The following is a 26,189-nucleotide window of genomic DNA, read 5'->3' as shown; positions in this document are numbered from 1 at the left end:
TACACAGAAAGGTCTTCTGAACAAAGGCTATGTTTGACTTAGTTCTTGCTTGAATCAGAGACATTTTTGCTAGTAGGAAACATTGATGTGTGCTCACTGTGTTGCCCTCTACACTGAGCACACACTTCTGAATCATGGTAACAATGAACAAACATATTTTTTTCAAAATAACTCTAAATACAACATATAACTAAGATTTACAACATATCAACATAAATAAAGCCAGCAAACATTAAAACAGTTATCTTTTTTAGTAAATATTATCCAAAGAAGTGAACATGTCGCAATGCATGCTGGGAACTATTCAGGCCATTGTTTTTTTTTTTTAATTGCTTGTTCAGATTACTCAGTTTGGCAAGTTGGGTAAACAAATTGGACAAAAACTTAAAACTCCAGTCAACAAATTATATTTGTTAGCAGGATGATTATGCTTATTTCATTCAGTGAACAAAAATTAATGAACTGATGCCCTTCAACAAGAAAAACTTTGTTTTTTGTTAAAAGAACATTTTGAAGTTGGATTTTTTACAGGGCATGTGCTTCACAAAATGGCTACGACAGATGTCATAATTTTTGGCTGGAAAGGCATCATGGGAAATCACGTGGCTCTATAGTAACATAAAATGTTATGCTAGATTTACTTAATTTTGATGCAATTGTTATAGTAGTTAGCATTACTTATGTTTTTTCATTTTATTTTTGGATACATTTAAGTTCACCTGGTAACTTACATTTTTGTGTTACACATACTAAATATGTTAAGTAGAGGTTGAAAAGTTATAAATACTATGTTTTTCATGTTTAATCTAATTTCTTTAAAAAGTTATGGTTGTTCAGCCAACAAATTGTTTTCCTTGTAAAAGTGGATTTAAAAAAAATTATATCCTGGCCTTTTCAACTTTATAATGGCAATAGATAGTGCCCCATTTTTAAAGTTCATCCATCCATCAAAAAGTAATCCATACAGGATTATTGGATAGGCGCACAATTTGGAGCTTTAAAAATGGGGCACTATGCAATACCTCTATAAAGCTCAACAGATACAGAATATTATTTCATTTAACTCTGACTGTGTTTTGCTCATATACGAAAGTCATATATACCTAGATTGGCTTGAGGTTGAGTAAAATTTGGGCTAATTTCTATTTTGGGGTCAGGGTTCCCACGGGTCCTTGAAAGTTTGTGAATCTGGGGTAAAAAATTCAAGGCCCTGGGAAGTTTTTGAAAATATACATACATAGATACAGGTCATTCAAAGTGCTTGAATCTATTTTATGCAAGAAGTTTTCTGGAAAAAAATCTGTATTATTCCCTGTGTAGCGTAGGATAATATCATAAAAATTCTAGACTTTTTAAGCACACGTGCTAAACTGTTTGCTTTAAATGCTTATATCTTCTGTATGCGAATGTTGATTCATACCAAAATGCTTTTTTCACTTTTGACACATGAAAGCGTTTTGGGTTACGTATGTAACTGTTGTTCCCTGAGAAGGGAACGAGACGCTGCGTCTCCCTTGTCATACTTCCTGCGTCCCTGTAATGCCGTCTTTGGCAATATTTCAGATAGCGATATACTTCGCTCCCGTGGCACCATGTCTTCGTTGTTAAGCCTCACCATTGGTTGAATTTGATTTACACAATTAGATGCACTTACCCTTAAAATGTGTCCCCACATTTAGTCCTTGAATTTGAGAGTATTTGACCTGGAAAGTCCTTGAAAGGTCCTTGAATTTGAAGTTAACTAAGGTGTGGGAACCCTGTGGGGTGAACTATTTCTTTAAGGATAAAACATCCACAGAGAATAGATGGGAGGTCCTTCCCTGATTTGTGTACCAAATTCAGGTAATGTTTGGTGTATTCATTTCTTTCAAATGGAGCTCTAAAATACTCAAGACTTGATGAAAAATTGACTCTAGACATGATGCACTTGCAATTTAGTTTGCTGCGGTTAAGCAAACATTTTATTGAGGGTGTTTACTCAAGAAATGTACACACCTGTATGTTCCAGACAAACCATTTTGAAATCTACTGTTATTGAAATATTTATCACAGAGATGTGAAAGACTGATTGTCTATGTGTCCTATAGTTATACAGAAACAGGACCAAAACAGAGTAGTATAGGTGCCATCCATGTACAGCAAACTCTCTTTTCACTTCTGTATAAGACTTCCTTTAAATACAAATGGGGATCACAGACTGGAACATGGTTTTGGCAAAAAGTTATTTTTCTAGAAAGACTAAACTTCTAACTACATTTAAAATTAGTATGCGAAACATTCTGCAGCGAAATGTTTCAAGCTATAGTATGCCACACTGTGGTCACAAACTTAGCAAATAGTGTTATTTTGAGAATAAAACGGTTCTTTTCCATTACTTTAAAATTGGTTAGCTCTTAGCAGTCAAATCAAATAATGAGTTGAATATGGGACATTAAAAATTGTGCCTGACATTTCTGCTGGTTCACTCGCTGTACTGGAAATAGAAGATCAAGGTAGTCGCAATGCATTATGGGAAACCATAGTCCATCCAGCGTGCTGTGTTGTATACCGATATTTGCACAACACACGCAGTAAACTGTATGATGCCGAAATAGTACAAGTAGTATTGTAATACGCTAGTCCAAACTATAGCTTTAATTTTATATTATTATAACATAAAACTGTAAATATTGAAGGCTTAAAGGACAAAATGAGGAAATACACAGCAAAATAAATAAAACTAAAAACACTATGCTGAAAATTAAAAAAAAAAAGTAATTGTTGCTAGATACCTCTTTTTGTGCACATACTTAAATACAAATTCACACACACTTAAAAAAATAAAAATACATTAAACATTAAAACAGCAGTTTTCCTGTTTGTTACCCGTACTGTGCTTTTATCCCTTCATGCCACCAGTTCTATTTTTATTCAGGCGTTTTTGTTGACCACCTCATCAGAATCGGGGTCCTAAGCATCATCTCCGGCACTAGAGGAGTGGCTGCTGAGGTCAGCCACACCGGACTCGAAATCACTGCAGATTGAAAGTTCATCAGGGTCACCGCTAGTGGGCGGAGCCGGTAGCACCAGTGGCAGTGTGAAGGAGGGAGGGTGTCTTTCGCTTCTCGGGGTGGTTATGTAGTCAAGAGGGCTACCTAGTTCAACTTCAGTTGGGATTGGATGGCGGACTCGTTCAGACAGCTGGTTGGTAGGTTTCTTTCTCTCCCATAAAGTTTTCTTCTGCTTCAGCTGAATGAGTCTCTGTGAAGGTGAATAAGCTGCGGTCAGTGTTTGAAGAGGATATGGATGATTACAGTTCTAGATTCAATGCAATAGAAACATTTTATTTCAAGGTTCGGATTGTATTGTTATTTGCATTTCTGAAATAAATCATTTTGGCCATTTAGAGTTTTATATATACATTTTTGCACACTGCGCACAGTATAAATGCTGGACACTTGCATCTTTTCTTTCCCACTAAAGTACACTTTATTTGAAGGTGCCAAATAATGCATAAAAATAATTTACGTAGAAGGTACCATATTTTCCAGACTATAAGTCACACTTTGTTCATAGTTTGGTGGGTCCTGGAACTTCTAGTTAGGTGTGACTTATACATCAAAATTATTTCATATGAACCAAGAGAAACCATTATTGTCTACAGCCGCGAGAGTCCGCTTTATGCTGCTCCTGTATTTATGTAATTCAATGGATTCAGTGATGCGGAATGATATTGGGACCTTTTTTAACTTGATTGGCTTGTTGTGTTAATTTAGCCTATTCAGCCTCCCAGGTATGTTCTGTATGCTATCGTGTAAATAACCGTTTATGTTACTTAAACATGTACGGACATCTATTCAGCCTGCTGTTCTGTGCTATTGTTTAGTTGAATAACTTTCCTTACCCGATTAAATGTCTCTTCTTCGGCTTGGATTTTGTGAAATCATTTTCTAAATAAACGCGACATATAGTCCAGTGCGACTTATATGTTTTTTCCTCTTTAAAACGCATTTTTGACTGATGCGAAATAAACTCCAGAGCGACTTATAGTCCGGAAAATACAGTATGTAACTTTATTAAGTGCAAAATTATCCAAAAACGTTTTTACATGTCCATTTACAACCCTAGGATTTGTCCTTTGAATGAAATGGTCTAGTTTTGCCCTATTTGGAAGGGTCATGAATAATAATATTGAGCTCTGCTTTGAATGCTCTGCTCTGAGGCTCATGCCAGTAGCTCACATTAGTAAACAGACCTGTATCGAGGAAAATACAGACTAGACTGAACAACTAATTGTTTGGAGATTGTTAATGGATGTTTCTGAGTGGTTAGTTTGTGTTTTTTTTTTTCAGTATGGACCTGCAAAACGTAACTAGAACTTCAGCCTAAACTCTATAATTAGCATTAATTAGCAGGTAGCGCTAACTCAGCAGCCACAACTTTGTTTGTAGCATTTTAACAACTTTGTAATTAATTTAAATTTGGGGGCGTACATCTCAACTGTGACGTCACAGTCGGTGTTATGTTGAGATTGGCCTGTTCTTCACTTCTAAAAAAAATCACTTCTTTGACGTAGTAAACAGTTGCAAAATCACTGAAGATGCAACTAGAAACATTGCAAATGATAAAAGTCAGAACGTAAAAATAAAGAAACGGAACCACACATTAGGGGGCGCTGTGATCCATGTCACTGACACTTTCGGGTTGTATTCAGGAGTACTCACAAGCAGGGCTTGACAATAACACCCGCCAATCCGCCAAATGCGGTTAGATTTCGGCTGTGGCGGGTAAGTCAGCCAATCCCACTAGCCACTTTGGCAGGTTGAATATATTTTTTATTGTAGTTTTCTTAAAAGTTATGCGAAATTATAAACAATGCGCAACTGGGAAACTACAAATCCCATGAGCACTACCTGCACCCAGCGCAACGTACTGAGACCGTTTGTTGTGACACGCGCGATCAGCGGAGGCTCTCGTTGCGGACCAAAATGGCACCTTTTTTTACACCAGCCGCGGTAGAGGCGATAAAAACGCGCGATTTGCGCGTAGTTGGACGCTTGAATATTTGAGTTCACTCGCTTCATTCTCACGTGAAAGCCGCGCTTGAAATTCTAGTCATTTGAGCGCGTCATGGGAGGGGCTTCTGCGACTCCGCTGATCACGTCACTACTACAGCAAGGTCCTGATTGGTTAACGCAGCGCGGAAATCCGCCGAAGTTCAGATTTTTGAACTCGCGCGTTTCCCACGGCAACGCTCAATTCTCGCAGGATGCCTAATCGCGTCTTTGCATTGACTTAACATGTAAATCATCCGCGCTTGCCGCCTCTACCGCGGCTGGTGTAAACGCAGCATTACCAGAGAGAGCGCGAGAGCTGATGGTTTTGCGAATGCACGGGATGCAGTCTGAGCGCATACACGTACACTTCAGGAAAGATAAAACAATTAAATGGAAGTGATTGAAGAGTTTTAAAGTACATGCACAATCTCTGGGCAAGAGCGGAGAGAAATTCAAAGCGCATACCTGAATGCACACGTCCCAGTTTTGTCCGAAATCAAATGAGGGCTACTTTGTGCAACAATAATGCCCTCTCGGCATTTGCCATTAAAAGTCTTAAATAACTTTTAACAGACACCCTGATCAAGCATATAAAATTTACTGCCGTTGTTAATAAATAACTTTAAATTTGTCTAGGGTTTTTGTGTTTATCTTTTCAGTTAATCTGCTACACCACCTTCTCCGCTTTTAATATATTCATTAGAAGTGAATCTATTGATCCCTTACTACCATGCTTTTCATGCACCAAATATATGATCTGTACTGATATACCTGGTATATACCAGCTAATAAAGGTAGTCTTAATTTGGGTGGTCAGGCTGCATTTAAAAGTCAATCTGCATCTAATCTAGCTAAATCGAGTAAGATTACTCAAATTAAAGTCACTTTAGGATGCCAAAGTCAAGTTTAATCATATAAAATGTATTTTACCAGCAACATAATTGTGGCTAGTGAAAACGCTGAGTGGCTAGTAACTTTGGAAAACAACTAGCCACTTTGGCTGGTGAGCAAAAAAGTTCATGTCAAGCCCTGCTCACAAGTACATACAAGTTAGAATGCAATCCACGGTCGCACGCTGTCTTACAACTGTCGCACCTGGGATTTTTAGCCGGTTATATACGGAAAACAACCTCTGCTAGTTGTGATTATATATAACTGTCTTGCCTAGTTAGATGTACAGCAGAGGACCAAAAATATGATCTCAAACTGGAAGCCGTATTAACCTGACTGAGATGGTACCTCCTGGTGGCTGCTAAGCTCCACCTCCAACTGCTGTGACTCCTCCCTCACTGCATTCAGGCAATCGGCTGGAGACTGCTGAGAAGCCATGTCTTTCTCCACACGACTGTACAACCCCTTCCAAAACCTAGAAGATGATTGGCAACAATTTTTTCAAACAATTTATTAAGTGCTAAGCTATACATTTCTTTATATACCCTAGGATCAAACCCATTTAAAAAGAGGCTCTCATCATAAGGTAACAATACTCAATTTGGCCTTTAATATTTCTGAAATGTCCACAATTCTTTTATTGCCAAGTTATCTAAAAAAACTTTTTTAGATGCACCAAAGATGTCAAATCAGACTCATTTTATTACAATCACAATTCAGTTGATATTATGGAGCTGATTCAACTCTAAAGCATGTGACGTATCACTGTCTACTATACAAAGGGAAGTGAAAGAAGATTTGATAATGTTGTACAGAGATCAGGGCTGTTGGTTGTGGTTGACTCACTTGAAGCAGTAGGCTGTGGTGAGAGGTTTGAGAACACCCTGTGTTTGGCTGTGGTCTGTCCTGTACAGAGGGTTTGTGTATTCTGCCCTGTTTTCCCACAGATGAGGCCACAGAGAGTGTGTTCGCTCCTGTAACCTGCATAATGTGGAAACAGGGAAAATGTAAGGGCAATCTGGGATGTATGTAATAAATAGTTAAACAGGTGATGAGTAATGCAACTATTACTCTGGCAACGGGAAGTCCCGCCTTCCAGTTAAAAGAACCAATCATCAATTGATAAAGACTGACGATTCTCTCTGGGTGGGGATCTGTACAGAGTCGTGTAAGGCAATTGCAAAACATTGGTGTGCATTGGTGGTTTTAGTGCAACTTGAGCTTAAGAAAAAAACTTTATGGTACAGCTGATGTCTGGTTTAATGGTTGGTAAGAAATATAAGATATCCGTCCCCATCCAAGTAACACTTTAGTCTTGCATGACTATGTAATTGCAAAACATGGCCACCTAGTGGCGCATCTTCCCTAAAGCAGTGGTTTTCAAACTGGGGCCACGAGATGGTGCCGGGGGGGGGGGGGGGCAGTTTTATGACATTTTATAAAATACATTCATTTATCATGAATTCTGTGTAATTAAACCTAAAAAAATACTAAGCCAACTAACCAACAGCACTACTAGGTATAATTTTATATGTTTTGTTTAATTCAAATATTACATCTTAAAACAGTTTTTGTCAATTTTGCACTGTACACAAGGGGGGCCGCACGCTGAAAAAGTTTGGGAACCACTGCCCTAAAGGAACTTTGAAACGACTCAATTTGACATGAAGGTTCTTTGTGTTTTTACGTGACATATTTTCTAATATTGTGGTCAACATGGCATAGCTCCAAAAAGCACATACAAGCTCATGAAGATAACAGCAATATAAAATAATTAATTTGTGTTTAACTGAAAAGGAAGTCATATACATTTGAGATGGCATGAGTAGATTATGAATTTTTATATGGTTGTGATATGGTTTTCTTACTTCAAGTCTTTCCTCTCTTTCTGGCAATTGCCAATGAAGTTTCCATACTGGCAGGAGTAGATGTGTGTGTGCAGCTGTATAAGGAATCGCTCATTGAACTCGAACGCGCAGGGGAACTGCTGCATCAGCTGCCACACACACTCCAGAAACTGATCCATGACCGGTGAAACCTCTTTCGGGTCACCGTCCAGGTGAGCATACCTGAGTGAAAAAGCAGCACAAGTTGAGGTCACTGTAAAGTCAATCTTGAAATTTGTTTGTGAACACAGTAAAAAAAAAAATTATTGATGAAACACGCCACAAAGACCAGTAAACCAGTGGTGCTCAAACTTTTTGGTATGTGCCAAAATGATGCACATGAGCCAATGTGCATGGCCCCACCCCTAACACAATTGCGTGCATCCATTCAGGTTGTACTGTTATTTGAAAATTGAGAAAGCAGCTTTTATGTGAGTGGGCGTGGTTTCAGCACCATAGCGGACACACCCCCAGCATTTGAGAGCAGAGAATCCTGCCTGTTTTTCCATGATTTTGATAACTTATTTTATTTATTATGCATTTTAATAATTTAAAGGTACACTCCGCTTTATTTGAAAATATGCAAATTTTTCAGCTCTTCTAAAGTTAAACTATTGATTTTTACCGTTTTGGAATCTATTCAGCTGATCTCCGGGTCTGGTGCTACCACTTTTAGCATAGCTTAGCACAATCCATTGAATCTGATTAGTCCATTAGCATTGCGCCTAAAAAATAACCAAAGAGTTACAATATTTTTCCTATTTAAAACTTGAATCAATGATTTTGCTGATGTAACATGGCTGCAGAAGGCGCAATGATATTACGCAGCAGCCGGAAATAGTCCCCTTAGTAACTTTCAATAGCAGGGGACTATTTTCGTCTGCTGCGTAATATCATTGTGCCTCCTGCAGCCATGTTGCGACAGCAAAGTCCTTGGTTATTATGCCAGAATGAGAGTGTAGTTCCTAGCCATGTCTGCCTGGAGGATCACAACTTTTGATTTTCTGTTGGTCTTAGTACACAAGGTAACTACAGAAGTTTTAAATAGGAAAATATCGAAACTCTTTGGTTGTTTTTGAGCGTGATGCTAATGGTTTAATCAGATTTTATGGATTGTGCTAAGCTATGCTAAAAGTGGTAGCACCACACCCAGAGATTGGTCAAAAATGGTAAAAATCAAATATTTAACTCTAGGGGAGCTGGAAAAAGAGAATATTTTCAAAAAAAGTGGAGTGTCCCTTTAAATTTGGGTGGGGTGGTTAATATCACATTTTTCTGTGGTGTCACAAAGTCACATTTAATATCTGACTTTACAGGGACTGTAATTCGGCACAAATGTTGAAACATTAGGTCCTTGTGAAATTCATCATGATGCAAACCAGACAATTTGACCATTCTGATTATGCAATAACATCTCATGTTTCTCAGTATTTTGTCACAAGGTATGAAAAAGCATATTTAATCTACAACCAAGTTTCCAAAACTGTTTGTCAAATGAAAATGTATTTGAAATTAGCAATAAAATCTGACAAAAAGGTCCACACAATAATTTTTCAACTTTAGCTCAAATGTATTTTTCAGACTAATTCATACATACAACTATCAAAATATTGACTAAAACAGATAACATCTCTAGGGGGCAGTTTCCCGGACAGGATTTAGATTAATCCAGGACTAGGCCTTAGTTATATTATGACTATTACTATTATTTAAGTCGTTTTTACAAAAATACAGCAAAAAATTATTACTGGTGTGCATCTTGAGACAAAACAATGGCACTTGATATATGTTAAGATACGTCAGTGAAATATGTTTATAAATTAGGAAGCTCAAACATGCATTTTAGTCTGGGACGAGGATAAGCCCTGTCCGGGAAAGCACCTCAAGATGTCATGCAGAAACAGGAATTAGAGACTCACAGTCTAACACTACGTACAGCATGTCTTATGGTTTGGTCATGGTATCTGGTATGGAGGCCACGTGTTGTTCTTGTGAAAAATGTTTAATCGATTACTTCATTCAATGAATTGAATTCATCATTTCATATGTTGTGTTCATCACGTGAGGCAAGATATATTACAATTTTAAATGGAATAAAGCCAAAAGCACCAACCTATGGGAAAACTTGTGTCCGAACGACACCCAGTCTTTCTCTATCAGAACCTAGAAGCAAAGAGACTTTAATCATACTGAAAAAAATGCTAGTAATTGATTTATTTGAAAAAATAAACGAAGATGGATCACCATAAGTCCTTTGATGGTTCTGTAGTATGGATCTAGTAGTATACTAGCTACAGAACAGGCCTGAGTGGTCCGGTCCCAACCATCTGAACAGTGAACCAGAACACTTATTCCATCTTCTGCCACTGCCTGCAGAAACACAACAAAACATAAACAGAAAAAAGTTATTTACAGAAACACAGGCACTTGCAACACCAGGATCATGGGTTCAAGTTTTAAGGAATGCATGTGGTGATACATCCTTGGAGTTTAAATACCACAAAAACTGTTTGTTTGTAATGATGACTATAGTAATTATTTAGTATCATTATATACTTTGCCAGTAAAATGTATGGAAACAGTTTTACAATTACATAATACTGACTGAATATACTTAAAGGATTAGTCCATTTTCTTAAAAGAAAAATCCAGATAATTTACTCACCACCATGTCATCCAAAATGTTGATGTCTTTCTTTGTTCAGTCGAGAAGAAATTATGTTTTTTGAGGAAAACATTGCAGGACTTTTCTCATTTTAATGGACTTTAATAGAGCCCAACATTTAATACTTAACTCAACACAACCGTTTTTTTCAACGGAGTTTCAAAGGACTATAAACAATCCCAAACGAGGCATAAGGGTCTTATCTAGCGAAACAATTGTCATTTTTGACAATAAAAATAACAAATATACACTTTTAAAGCACAACGTCTCGTCATGTAGAGCCGGTCGTGATGCGCCAGCTGACCCCACGCAATACGTCATGATGTCAAGAGGTCACAGAGGACGAACACAAAACTCCGCCCCAGTGTTTACAAGTGTCTTGAAAGAGGACCGTTCCTACGTTGTTGTATGTCAACTGATACTAATTAATGTCTTTGTGGCAGTTTATTGTTTAGAATGGTCCGCGAATATGCGTTTTATATATGTAACACGTGACCTCCCTACGTCACTACGCATTTACGTTAGGTCGCGCTGGACTGGACCTAGACGAAAAGTTGTGGTTTAAAAGTACATATTTTTTTATTTTTCTTGTCAAAAATGACAATCGTTTCACTAGATAAGACCCTTATGCCTCGTTTGGGATTGTTTATAGTCCTTTGAAACTCTGTTGAAAAAAACTGTTAAGTGTTGAGTTAAGTATTAATTGTTTGTGTCTATTAAAGTCCATTAAAATGAGAAAAATCCTGCAATGTTTTCCTCAAAAAACATAATTTCTTCTAGACTGAACAAAGAAAGACATCAACATTTTGGATGACATGGTGGTGAGTAAATTATCTGGATTTTTCTTTTAAGAAAATGGAATATTCCTTTAAGAGGGGTGGTTCATTTCATGCATTTTGATTTATTAACACAGTTTAAGAGTTGGTTTCCTCATGCTAAACAAATGCAAAGTGTTGAAAAAGCAATTGACGTGTGACAGAGTATCTCTGTGCCAAATGCACTTCGCCAGGGTTCGTACAAGTTTCGGAAAGTTTTTCTTCCCCCGGTAAAACTCGCCCACACATCAATCAGCGGGACAGCGAAAACCGAGGATGCCAAGTCACAAGCATCACTTCACGCGGCAGCTTTGTTTCATATCAAGAATCAACAATGGCACAAAAGAAGAAGTGTGTGTTTGGATGTCATGAGAAGAAAGCCAGCATTATGGAAACAATGGATATAGTTTGTTTATCCGGGGTAGGAGTGGAGTTTTGCAGGTGTAATTGTTTAACGCAGGATTTAATTGAAAAGTCCTAACTGGGTCATGAATCGCGTGCCGTAAGTAAGACTTTTGTGTTATGTTGGAAATTGCCGCGTAAGTTCATATTATATAAACTTCACGAATATGTAGTGAATCATAAGTTATCCAGTCAGCGTTGTATAATTTGTTGACTCGTGACTCGCTCCTCCCGCAGCTAGTAACTCCTCCTTCTGGATTTTTTTGTACGTGATCGTAAAGAATTGGTAAGGCTGATCTGTCTTTTATAAATCTGATAAACCTAAAGAGTCTTCGGAGATATGAAGGATGTAATACTACTCTTTAGGTACTCCATAGATGAACATCAAATACGCAGAAACAGCTTGTGTTAGGGGAGCTTTAAAATAACTTACAATAATATGTATTGCATTTATATTTCCTTACAACAGATTTTTTAAATGAATGATTTACAGTATAATTTCAAAATATCCATTAGTTCAGTTTTATCATTGACTAAGTAAGGGTAAAGTCCTGCCTTAGCAATGAAGACTCCAGACTCTAGTACAGCTTTGATGTGTTTTAACCACCCAGAATTCTCCAATCCCCACAAAAAGTCACTCATGGAAGGAGACACGAGTTCGCCAACTGCAAAGATAAAGAAGAAACGATGAATACTTGCTATATATTTTTATACAGGCAACATGCTATAAAGTATATAACAAACAATAAATACCATCTATAAGCTTCTGTTGGCTGTTTCTCATGACGTGGATGTTTTCTATGCCAATGAACTGCAGTTTTATGTTGGTGTAGTGGTCTTCGTTCTCGTAACCTTTCCCAGCAGCGCGATTTGCCATTGCATTCAACTGGAAACAATTACAAAACAGTATGAAATACACAAATCTGATATTGTGCTTAGAATACATAAACATTATCATCAATCCTTTCTTTGAAATACATAAGAATAACAAATATATTATTACTATGGATGCACTGATAAATAAACATATAATATAATTACCCCCAGTGGCGGCTCTTGACTGCTCATCCGAGGGGAGCTATTTCAAAATAAGTGTTTGGAGTGTCATGTGTGTTGCTTGCATTTTCAAAATATGTGTTTGTTGCATCATGTGAATCATGTGCATCATGTGTTTTGTCAAAATAAGTGCCTGCTGCACACACGTCAAAACCGTTTATGATAAAAGAGACGTTCACATTCACAAAATACATGCAAGACACTCCCTTAACAGTAAACTCTACGCATGAGATTATGCGAGTATCTGGTAAACGGGAGCGTCTCCCCCATCACAAACCCCCTAGACGCATCTGCAGCAGGCACTTATTTTGACAAAACATGTGATGCACAAAGGATCACTCGATGCGCAGAACACATATTTTGAAAAAAGGAACCACACACATGACGGCTACATACATGTTGTGACGAACTTTGCATCGAGCGCCCTCGAAAAAAGAAGTCACCGGCCGCCGCTGATTCCCCCATTATCAGATATTGGACGATTGTTAAACAGCCGGCATAAACGGTATCTATCGTCCCAGTAGATGTCATTATAAAATATATATATATATATCGGCATATGCACCGAAAAAATTTGTATCAATGCATCCCTAAAATGTATTACATTATATTATATTATTAAACATTCTGCTTTATTCAGCTTGCACGTAAGTGAACTCTGTGGTCAGCGCCAGTTTTGTGGTATTTAATGCCATGTGCCCACAAACAATTACTTCTTAGTGAATTCCCTTATTGTTTTAAATATTACTTTATTACATTTTAATACCTAAAATACAATTTTAAGGAAAATTGGTCAGCAAAATTAGGTCAGAAAACTATTAAAGTACTGCATTTAAAATCTCAACAGCCTGTCCAACCTGTTTTGGCACCTATTTGATTTCGTGACATCTCACCTTTGGCCTTGTGTCCACCACATACATGAACTCGCTGACAGGGTTGGACTTCATAATGGCTTGCAGCATCTGCTCATCATCTGAGGAGCGTGCGCTGAAACCAGAGAGAGGCTGACTGCTGCGACAGATAGATGCCTAGAAATAAAACAAAGGAAGAGAATTTGTAATGAAAAGAAAAAAGTGGCGAGGTGAAGACAGCAAGTATTAACCGGACATTAAACAGAGAATAACAGAATTCAGAAGCAGGGCCGCATTAACCATAGGGCTAGGCGGGGCTAAAGCCCCGGGGCCCGAACAAGTAGGGGGCCCGTGATTGGCTGTGAAGCAGATTGACTGCTACTAGACATCTGATTGCCAAAGCCTTACCACGCCCCCTACAAATTAGGTTTTTGCCGCCAGCCGCAGCACGCGCTTTTGAAGAAGCGCTGAGAGCGGAGAAGCGCCCGATGTCATTCGCGTCGGGCGCATTGTCCAATCGAATGAGGGGAGAGGCGGGCCTTACGTTGTGGTAAGGGAAGTTACAAGGGCTTTAAAGAACCGGACTCCACTCGCTCACTTTCTCCTGCGTCTTTGTGCACCTCTCACCCTCAAACAAGGTCAGAGCAAGAGCCTATTTTTAAAGTTTCTGCTAATATGACAGTTAACAGTAAAAGAGCGCTCACGCGTCAATATTTGATTGACAAGACAGCTTACTCGGTGGTTGCTTAGCAATATAAAAAGCCGCGCCGCACTGTATAGGCTGTATAGTCGCAAAACGTAGAACAACATTTGGTCAGACATCACTTTAAAATGGCATAAAATGGTGGAATGCAAAACAACTTTTTGAACGCTGATTATACAGGCTACAACTTAATGTATACATTTGTTTAGATTCTGTGTTATAGTGACTACTACATCTATTTAAGCCCACATCTTATTTGATGTATTTGATGTATTTATTGTATATATTTTAACAGCTATAAATTTGTGCTTCAATACTCTGTAATCTCTGTTTTAACCTTACAAGCCTAACCAGGGACAGGGGTTGCAAATTAGTCTTGGCTATAAACCTGTATGCATGGAATCTACTTTGTATTTTTTATAAAGCAATGTTTTATCCATTTGTCCCTGTCAAATAAACATTAAATAAATATAATTAAATAAATAAATCAAACATCAGAAATAAAGTAATTTACTGCCATTGACTGAATCACTTTTGTAAAATAAATAAGAATGAATGTTGAATTTATAGTGAAAGATAGGTACTGTATATTTGATTACTTTGCACAATATAATATTATTCAGTGCTTTAAGTTTTTCAAGTAGGTCGATTTCTTGTGTGCCTTTGTTCTATTGTTATTAATTGTAACTCTTGTCATCAGTAAGCTTGAGATTATTTTCTTAAGTGACTATTATTTTTTTTTATATGGAAATTGGTCAAAAGAATTCTGAAATGTTAGTGGCATTAAATTTCCATATGATAAAATTCTTATTAAAAGTAATATAACTTGACTGTGAAGTATATCATTATTGTTAGATAAAATGACTCGTATAATGATAAAACATTTAGCTCATCGCCCACCCCTATATTCGCTATTAGCAAGTCATGTTTACAGGTTAGTGTTAATCTAACAGCTTTTTTCGTGCAACTGTTATTCTGAATTATTCTAGATTATATTTATGTAAAACAACTTCAGCAGTGTTTTAGAAAAATGTGTTCTCTCTGTAGTTGGTGACCTAAAGTGGTGTTGTTGGGGGGGGGGGGGGGCTGCAGTAATTCATAGCCCCGGGGCCCAGTGAGCTCTTAATGCGGCCCTGTTCAGAAGAATAGTTGAATAATTGAAAAGCCTGCAAAAGGTTGGCTGGCCTGGGTTTAAAAGATGTGTCACCATTTTTACACTTACACCGGTGTCCCTGTGGAAATAGGAGAGAACGGGAAAACGTCCTCGACTCCGGAACTTGGCACTTCCCACAATGACGGCAGGAGAGGCTGACTTTGGGACATACAGCTCGGATGGGTACGTGTCACACAACTGCCAATTAAAGTATTTTCATCAGAACTGTTATTTTATAACGGTTTTCCAACATCAACACTATAAACCATTTCCAGTGTTTGTTTTCTATCAAAATCTTCCTCAAAGGTTTTCCTCTTCCTCTAACCACTTCCCTTCCTCCTGATTCGTACAAAAACACCCACCTTTCACAATCCAATCTACTCCTGCCTCATAAAACCAAGCCCTATGTTTGCCAAACACTCCTACTAAACCTTCTGACAATATTCTGGCAAACAGATAGCCCCGCCCCAAACTCATGCTATTGGTTGAACCTGTGAAAAAGAGGAAATCTTGACCCTGACAAAGAACAGAAATGATGGAGCTGTGATGTCATACTGACTCTGTACTCGTGATTGGCTGCTGTGACGTGCCAGAGGTTTCTGGGTATTCCCATTCGACTGAATTCTGCCTTGAGTTCGATGAAGCCCCAGGCCTTTTCCCTTAACTCTTTATCTATGTTGGGATTGATGGAAAAGCAAAACAGCTCTCCGTAGCGCTCTGTGAAGAAAAAGAGACCATGTCAGCATAAACAGCACTTTGTTTCACAAAAAAGCAAATGTATGGATCATTTTCCACGCTTTGCCAATTATAGTGAGCAAAAGAGGGCTTAAATTTGATGAAAAACTGTACAATTGAGTAAAATTGAATTTTTGGGTAACCAATTTCTTAAGTCTAATTTTAATAATAAGTTGTGTCCAAAAAGATCACCAAAATATATACGATATTTGCCTTAAGCAGGACTGCCTAATAGGCATGGGCCGGTATAAGATTCTGGTGGTATGATAACCTTTAGCAAAAATACCACGATTTCACAGTGTTGCGGTGTTGCCATTGCAACACTAAAATGTGTTATTTTTAAATGCCATGTAAAAATAAAGTCTTTAAATTATAATAGCTTTCAAAAAATATATAATCTTTTCATAATGTATACTAAATGTAAACATCAAATCAATCACATGACCTAATGATTTAATGAATTTTGTATAAACACAGCTCATACCTTGGAGACGGTATCACAGATCATTTTAGTGGTTTTGAAACCTTGACTGTTTGGTATACCTTGAAACCGGTAACTGGCCCATGCCTACTGCCTAATGATTAGTCGCAACTAATCGATTACAGAATAAAAGTTTTTGTTTACATAATACATGTGGTTGTACAGTGTATACTAATTATGTATATATAAATACACACATGCATGTATAATTTTAAGAAAATATTTATATAATAAATATTTGTGTGTAATATAAATTTATATATATATATATATATATATATATATATATATATATATATATATATATATATATATATATATATATATATATATATATAAAAATGTCAAAATGTATATACACATGCATTTTTATTGCATTCTTAATTGTTACATCCATTTCTTAAATATATGCAATATATTTAGGGCCCGAGCACCGAGGAGCAGGCCAGAATGGCCTGCACCGAAAGGTGCGAAGCCCTATTGGTTTTGCTCGAATTTATTATTTTTTTTTTTTTAGGGCCCGAGCACCGAGGAGCAGGCCAGAATGGCCTGCACCGAAAGGTGCGAAGCCCTATTGATTTTGCTCGGATTATTATTTTTATTATTTTTTTTTTTTTTTTTTTAGGGCCCGAGCACCGAGGAGCAGGCCAGAATGGCCTGCACCGAAAGGTGCGAAGCCCTATTGTTTTCCTTAGGATTATTATTTTTTTATTATTATTTTCTTTTTTTTAACACTTTTGGGCACTTTGGGTGCCTTAGCATACTCGAAAACTCTTGAAATTTGGCACAGAAGTCAGAGTCGTCAGCCATTAGGACTGGGCAAAGGCTGGAACACGGGCGTGGCACGGGGGCTCTGTAGCGCCCCCTGTAATGCAAAAACAAACAGGAGTTCGCAGATCGGGCAAACATGTACGCACATTTACGAAAGTTGGTATACATATAGATCTCATCAACCCGAACAACTTTCGCCCTCTAACATTTTAGCTCCGCCCAACAGGAAGTCTGCCATTTTGGATTGTTTAAAAAATGCATGCGGTGAACTTTTGAATACTCCTCCTAGGGGATTCATGCAAATGACACCAAACGTGGTGATCATGATGTCAAGACATTGGACTTGCTAAATTGCGAAGGGATTTTTGATATCTTGAATGCTGTTCCCATGGCAACGTGTCAAACTTTACTCTCATTGTAAAGGCATATTTAAGCCTTACAGTTGCATGCAGTGAACTGTTAAATACTCCTTCAAGGATTTTCATGCGATTGACACCAAAAGTGGTCAACATGATGCCGAGACATAGTAGATGATAAATTGCGAAGGGATTTTTGATGTCTTGAACGCTGTTCCCATGGCAACGCCCCAAACTTTACTTTTATTTCAGGCATATTTAGGGCTCTTGGCATGCTTAGATTAACCTAAAAGTTGGCACACACATGAGAGTTGTCGGCTGTTAAGTGTGGACAAAAAGGTCAGATAAAGGCGTGTCTCTTAAGTGGCTCACTAGCACCCCCGTTTGTCTAAAATGTGGGGTTTCTTTTACCTACAGTCCCCAAATGGGTCAGTAACGACATAAAATAGTCCACTGATATTTACCTACTTGATGCACTTGCCCACCGTGCATCGTTTTCTCGGTGGCACCGTGTAGCGGTAAATAAACGTGCGAGGGCCCGCCATTGGTGCTTTCAGCTATATTTTTTTATTATTTTTTTCAACACTTTTGGGAATTTTGAGTGCCTTAACATACTCGAAAACTCTTGAAATTTGGCACAGACGTCAGAGTCGTCCGTCATCGCAGAAAACCAAAGGCTGGAACACGGGCGTGGCAGGGGGGCTCTGTAGCGCCCCCTGTAATGAAAAAAAAAACATTGGTGCACAGATCGGACAAACATGTACGCACAGGTACGAAAGTTGGTACGCATATAGATCTCATCGACCCGAACAACTTTCGTACTCTAACATATTAGCTCCGCCCAACAGGAAGTCGGCCATTTTGGATTGTTTAAAAAATGCATGCGGTGAACTTTTAAATACTCCTCCTAGTGGATTAATGGGATTGACACCAAACGTGGTGATCATGAAGCTGAGACATTGTACTTGCTAAATTGCGAAGGGATTTTTGATATCTCGAACGGTTTTGTCATGGCGAGGCGACAAATTCATGGCGAAATCAGAGAAACAGGAAGTGTCTAATATCTAAGGCAAAAAATGTCTTATTGTGATGACACGCGGGGTGTTTGTTCGTCTGAAGATTCCGATCGCATCGATGTGCCTATTGTGACTCCCGGATATAGCGCCACCACCAGGCACCAGGAAGTGTGGCAGTCACAAAAGGTGAATTTTTTGACAGTTCCATGCGATGTTCTTTTAAATACTCCTCTTAGGATTTTCATGCGATTGACACCAAAAGTGGTCAACATGATGCTGAGACATTGTAGATGATAAATTGCGAAGGGATTTTTGATATCTTGAATGCTGCTCCCATGGCAACACGTCAAACTTTACTTTCATTTTCAGGCATATTTAAGCACTTGGCATGCACTTTGGGTGCCTTAACATGCTCGAAAACACCGGGAATTTGGCACAGACCTCAAAGACGTCGGCCATTAGGACCGGGCAAATGCTGGAACACGGGCGTGGCAGTAGGGCTCTGTAGCGCCCCCTGTAATGCAAAAAAAATATTGGTGCACAAATCGGGCAAACATGTACGCACATGTACCAGAGTTGGTACGTATATAGATCCCATCGACCCGAACAACTTTCACAATCAAACCTATTAGCTCCGCCTAACAGGAAGTCGGCCATTTTGGATGGTTTAAAAAAAGCATACTGTGAACTTTTGAATACTCCTTCTAGGGAATTCATAGGGTTGACACCAAACGTGGTGATCATGATGCCGAGACATTGTACTTGCTAAATTGCGAAGGAATTTTTGATATCTCGAACGGTTCTGCCATGACGAGGCGACAAATTCATGGCGAAATCAGAGAAACAGGAAGTGTCTAATATCTAAGGTAAAAAATGTCTTATTATGATGACACACGGGGTGTTTGTTCGTCTGAAGATTCTAATTGCATCGATGTGCCTATTTTGTGAGTCTCGGGTATAGCGCCACCACCAGGCGCCAGGAAGTGTTGCAGTCACAAAGGTTGATTTTTTTGACAGTTCCATGTGATGTTCTTTTAAATACTCCTCCTAGAATGTTTATGCGATTTACACCAAAAGTGGTCAACATGATGCTGAGACATTGTAGATGCTAAATTGCGAAGGAATTTTTGACATCTCGAACGCTGTTTCCATGGCAACGCTTCAAACTTTACTTTAATTTCAGGCATATTTAAGGCTCTTGGCGTGCTTAGATTAACTTTAAATTTGGCACACACATGAGAGTTGTCAGCTGTTAAGTTTTGACAAAAAGGTCAGATAAAGGCGTGTCTATTTAGTGGCTCACTAGCGCCCCGTTTGTCTAAATGTGGGGTTTCTTTTATTTACAGTACCCAAATTGGTCAGTAGCAACATGAAATAGTCCACTGATATTTACCCACTTGATGCACGTGCCCACTTTGCATCGTTTTCTCGGAGGCACCGTGTAGCGGAAAAAAAACGTGCGAGGGCCCGCCATTGCTGCTTGCAGCTATATTTTTTTATTTTTATTTTTTTTAACACTTTTGGGCATTTTGGGTGCCTTAACATACTCGAAAACTCTTGAAATTTGGCACAGACGTCAGAGTCGTCCGTCATTGCAAACGGGCAAAGGCTGGAACACGGGCGTGGCACGGGGGCTCTGTAGCGCCCCCTGTAATGCAAAATAAAACATTGATGCACAGATCCTGCAAACATGTACGCACATGTACGAGAGTTGGTACGCATATAGATCTCATCGACCCGAACAACTTTCGCCCTCTAACATTTAAGCTCCGCCCAACAGGAAGTCAGCTATTTTGGATTGTTTAAAAAATGCATGCGTTGAACTTTTGAATACTCCTCCTAGAGGATGCATGCGATTGACACCAAAAGTGGTGAACATGATGTCGAGACATTGGACTTGCTAAATTGCGAAGGGATTTTTGATATCTCGAACGGTTCTGCCATGGCGAGCCGACAAAGTTGTGGCGAAATCAGAGAAACAGGAAGTGTCTAATATCTAAAGCAAAAAATGTCTTATTGTAATGACACGCGGGGTGTTTGTTCATCTGAAGATTCCGATCGCATCGATGTGCCTATTGTGAGTCTCGGGTATAGCGCCACCAGCAGGCGCCAGGAAGTGTGTCAGTCACAAAGCTGGATTTTTTTGAAAGTTCCATGCAATGTTCTTTTAAATACTCCTTCTAGGATTTTCATGCGATTGACACCAAAAGTGGTCACCATGATGCCGAGACATTGTAGATGATAAATTGCGAAGGGATTTTTGATATCTCAAACGCTGTTCCCATGGCAACGTGTCAAACTTTACTTTCATTTTAAAGGCATATTTAAGCCTTTCAGTTCCATACAGTTAACTTTTAAATACTCCTTCTAGGATTTTCATGCGATTTACACGAGAAGTGGTCAACATGATGCCGAGACATTGTAGATGATAAATTGCGAAGGGATTTTTGATATCTCAAACGCTGTTCCCATGGCAACCTGTCAAACTTTACTTTCATTTTAAAGGCATATTTAAGCCTTTCATACAGTTAACTTTTAAATACTCCTTCTAGGATTTTCATGCGATTGACACGAGAAGTGGTCAACATGATGCCGAGACATTGTAGATGATAAATTGCGAAGGGATTTTTGATATCTCAAACGCTGTTCCCATGGCAACGCGTCAAACTTTACTTTCATTTTAAAGGCATATTTAAGCCTTTCAGTTCCATACAGTTAACTTTTAAATACTCCTTCTAGGATTTTCATGCGATTTACACGAGAAGTGGTCAACATGATGCCGAGACATTGTAGATGATAAATTGCGAAGGGATTTTTGATATCTCAAACGCTGTTCCCATGGCAACCTGTCAAACTTTACTTTCATTTTAAAGGCATATTTAAGCCTTTCATACAGTTAACTTTTAAATACTCCTTCTAGGATTTTCATGCGATTGACACGAGAAGTGGTCAACATGATGCCGAGACATTGTAGATGATAAATTGCGAAGGGATTATGATATCTCAAACGCTGTTCCCATGGCAATGCATCAAACTTTACTTTCATTTTTACACATATTTAAGGCTGACAGTTACATGCAGTGAACCTTTAAATACTCCTTCTAGGATTTTCATGCGATTGACACCAGAAGTGGTCAACATGATGCCGAGACATTGTAGATGATAAATTGCGAAGGAATTTTAGACATCTCGAACGCTGTTCTCATGGCAACGCGTCAAACTTTACTTTAATTTCAGGCATGTTTAAGGCTCTTGGCGTGCTTAGTTGAACTTTAAATTTGGCACACACATCCAGAGATGTATAAAGTACTAGGGACCCAGACTTGAGTAAAAGTACAAGTGCTCTATCAAAAAAGTGAGCACACCACTTAAGTGGAAGTACTGAAGTATTAAACATGTTTTGTACTTAAGTATTGCAAGTAGTTTATTTTAAAATATACTACTCAAGTACTGAAAGTAAAAGTACAAGTATTGTGTAATGTAGTTATTAAAGAAAACAGTCAAAAGTTTGAATATAATATTGTTTATATTATTTCAAATGTTTAAGCTAAAGGACACTCACAATTGCTTTGGCTGTAGCAGGAGTACAAGGACAGGAATGTTCAGATTAATTTAACTAATATGGCAATAGAAAATTCAGAATTAATAAAATATTAGTCGATGTAATGGTAATAGGTAAAGGTACAAGATGTTTCAATGTATTTAGGTTTCCTTCTTTCGCGCACACTCGCGAATTCTCTCTCTCTATCGGTCTCTCTCGTGCACTTTGGTTCTCTCTTCACTTCACATTTGTCCACAACCGCGGCTCATATTTGTGAGTGAGAGGGAGGGAGGGGTCCGCTCTTCACTATCTCCTATTGGTTTAGACCACAATCTGTGTGTTTCTAATGTGTATCACCGCTCCGGCAGTGATAATGTAGGTTTGGAATGATTCGTAACATTTGAGTGTAACGAGTAACTATGCAGCACATAAAAAATGTATTGGAGTAAAAGTATTAAACTCATCGAAAATATGTACTGAAGTAAAAGTGGAAGTAGGAGAAAAAAATAATACTTCAGTAGAGTACAGATACTGCCTATTAGTACTTAAGTACAGTAGTGAAGTAGTTCTACTTCGTTACTATACATCTCTGCACACATCAGAGTTTTCGGCTGTTAAGTGTTGACAAAAAGGTCAGACATAGGCGTGTCTCTTAAGTGGCTCACTAGTGCACCTGTTTGTCTAAAATGTGGGGTTTCTTTTACCTACAGTCCCCAAATGGCTCAGAAACAACATTAAATAGCCCACTGATATTTTACCCACTTGATGCCCTTGCCCACCGTGCATCGTTTTCTCGTTTTCCCATGTAGCGGTAAAAAAACGTGCGAGGGCCCGCCATTGCTGCTTGCAGCTATATTTATTTATTTATTTTTGCAAAAAAAAAAAATTGTCGTGACTAATCATTAAGCAGCCCTATCCTTAAGATAAAAGCAGCATATATGAATTTGCACAGTCTTTGCCATTGCATTTTTCAAAACAAATATTTGTAACCGGCCCATGCCTACTGCCTAATGATTTGTCTTAATTAATCGATTGCAGAATAAAAGTTTTTGTTTACATAATACATGTGGTTGTACTGTGTATAATAATTATGTATATATAAATACACACACACACACACACACACACACACACACACACACATGCATGTATAATTTTAAGAAAATATTTATATAATAAATATTTAGGTGTAATATTAATTATATATAAATATAAAAATGTATATACACATGCATTTTTAATTATCTGAATTCTTAATTATTGAATTCTTAATTGTTACATCCATTTTTAAATATATGCAATATACTTATTTATTTATTTTGGGAAAAAAAAGTCGTGACTAATCATTAAGCAGCCCTACCTACCCTTAAGATAAAAGAAGCATATATAAATTTGCACAGTCTTTGCCATTGTATTTTTAAAAACAAATGAAGAGTTTCGTTGCAAAACGAGATAAATAAATTTTTTTAAATTTTTGTCAAAACATGTTTATTATTATGTTATCATGTTATTATTTTGTTTTATGGTGCTTCTTAGCTGTATTTTTTAAGTTATTAAGGTTTAAATCAAAACAAACCAACTGCAGTTGCATTGAAATTAAATGGAATGCACAACCAAAAAACGAGATTTCTGAACAATTAAAAAAAAACGGTGGTTATCTCGTTTTGCAACGAAACTCTTCAAATATTTTATTTAGATTTTTACCTGGTCGTGAAAGACGAGTAAGGGATGCCAGCACATCTAAACAGTCTTTCTCCTGTGGGATCAGCAGTCGGTACATATGGAAGTTCTTACAGCGGACAATAAGAGGACTTCCTGAAGGGTTCGTCGGAAGTCTCTCCACATTACAAACCAAACTGTGCAGAACCTTGGAGAGCAAAAAAGATATTAAGTGACGGGTACATTCTGAAACCTGATAATTTTTTATTATTTTAACGACCTTCAGGCACCTGGCTGCATATAGACATGTTTAGACAGAACGATTCAGACAAAGCAAATCAGAGAGCAGCTGAGAGTAGACATGTTTAGACAGATGAATAGATGTAGAGACAAACTAATTTTACTTTTTCGTTATTTCATGTTCAGCCTCAAAGATAAGACTATACAACAAGATCCATTTTGTGGCTAGTTGTTGTTTAAGCTGTGATGAAAGCTGTACCAAATGTGGCGATTTAGAGGAAACTCTATAACATAGTGGATGACTTGTGCTCTTGCGGTTATTATTTCGGGTCATTTTGAAAGGGAAGCTTGATTGTCAGCATCGCCGAGTTTGTGGTCAGTTTCAATTCCTACCCAGGTTTCTTTCCGTGCCTCAGAGTTCTCCACAAATATAGTGTGAGTGGAGGAGAGGTACAACGTTCCCACTGTAGATCTCCTAGGCGTCTGCCTGTCAATCATTCGCACATTTTCAACCTGAAGAAAACACACCACAGAAAACATATGTCATATCTTTTAATTTCTAAGATGATATAGTGTATGTTGTCAATTGGGAAACAGATGTTCCTGTAACTCAAATAGTAGAGCATTGCATTGGGGGTTTGAATCCCAGGGAACACAAATTGATGATAGCTTGTAAGCTCTTCAAGTCACTTTAGATAAAAGCATCTGCTTAATGTGTAAATGAAAAAAAAACTGCCTACCATATATAATGACACTAAATAAAGGATTTTATGAGGATAGATTTACATAGTAATTTTAAAGAATGATGGACACAAGCACTGTCAAGGCAAGATCGCTTAAAGGGATACTTCACCGATTTAGCATTCAGCTTTGTATCTGTAGAAACCCGGCAGTATTACTGAATGACCATGTTTCCCTCCATCATTTCCCCCTGAGAGGAGAGATATCTACATTTTGGTTCTGCAAAAAAGTCCTCCGATGATGCAAAAATCGTCATATTACATCATCGGAGGACTTTTTTGCAGAACCAAAATGCAGATATCTCTCCTCTCAGGGGGAAATGAGGGAGGGAAACATGGTCATTCAGTAATACTGCCGGGTTTCTACAGATACAAAGCTGAATGCTAAATTGGTGAAGTATCCCTTTAACGTTACCTAACCTAAATCATTTTGCCCTTGAATGCAGTGAAATATCATATTTTGATACTAAGTGCACTTTTTATTTTTTCTTATTTTTTTTTTACATAAATCGTAAGATCGGCCGACATGCATCGTAAGTGAAAAATTAAGACTGAATAATTTATCAGTTCTAATTACAATGTGAATGAAGATGGACGGCGACCATTGTGGCCTATCGTCAGGTTTATTCGATCAAACTGTTTATTTCTAAAAAAATAAACAAATACATATATAAATAAATAATACTTTAAAGAAAACCATATGGTGTTCAAATGAGACATATGTGGGATATAAACGCGTTTATTTAGCACCGGCACATGAAAGACATTTCAGAATGAGCGTTACCTTTGGTGTTCTGATGTGGTCCATCCTAGAGACGCCCGCGTCCAAATGATGCGCAGAAATGATCCGAACCGGCTAGGATATCGTTTTCTATGTCAGAAAAACAGAACCGGATCTGTCATTTTGGTTAAAAACATCATTTCACAATAGGATGGCTCGCTGTTGTTGTGATTATGGCCATGGTTCGGGTTTAACTGCAGAGATCCATTCCATACGCTTACGGATTCAGCCTGGAACACTGTGGTCAACATACACATCGCACGCTACGGATCCTAGTACGATGAAGACGTGACTTATGAATATTAAATACGTTACATGACGTTTCCCTAATAGTTCTAACTGATTGGTTAAAAGAGATCTACCGGTAGGCGGTCTTTTGTCAGATAACAAATTACTAAATAGCACTGTGGA

At 38.0% G+C, this 26,189-nt stretch overlaps 1 protein-coding gene across 2 annotated transcripts; it reads right to left on the bottom strand.

Moving 5' to 3' along the window:
- Nucleotides 1-1,924: 1,924 nt before the first annotated feature.
- On the bottom strand, nucleotides 1,925-26,189 carry mtmr7b (myotubularin related protein 7b). Of its 2 annotated transcripts, none has more exons than XM_055205709.2 (14): nucleotides 25,782-26,189; nucleotides 24,651-24,770; nucleotides 24,063-24,225; nucleotides 16,018-16,175; nucleotides 15,528-15,656; nucleotides 13,645-13,779; nucleotides 12,449-12,581; nucleotides 12,251-12,360; nucleotides 10,058-10,183; nucleotides 9,927-9,976; nucleotides 7,796-7,996; nucleotides 6,774-6,908; nucleotides 6,276-6,402; nucleotides 1,925-3,240 (listed from the first exon to the last, which is right to left on the bottom strand). In XM_055205709.2, the coding sequence occupies exons 1-14, from the start codon at nucleotides 25,803-25,805 to the stop codon at nucleotides 2,950-2,952; spliced, it is 1,902 nt and encodes a 633-aa protein (XP_055061684.2). In that variant the 5' UTR covers nucleotides 25,806-26,189; the 3' UTR covers nucleotides 1,925-2,949. The 2 variants fall into 2 exon arrangements, with proteins under 2 accessions (XP_055061684.2, XP_055061685.2); XM_055205710.2 differs by having other exon boundaries at nucleotides 3,026-3,240; nucleotides 6,260-6,402.

This window comes from Misgurnus anguillicaudatus, chromosome 3 (assembly GCF_027580225.2).
Source record: "Misgurnus anguillicaudatus chromosome 3, ASM2758022v2, whole genome shotgun sequence".
Taxonomy (NCBI): Eukaryota; Metazoa; Chordata; class Actinopteri; order Cypriniformes; family Cobitidae; genus Misgurnus; species Misgurnus anguillicaudatus.
Note: the sequence above shows the minus strand (reverse complement) of the source record. Positions and strands in the feature narration are given on the sequence as shown.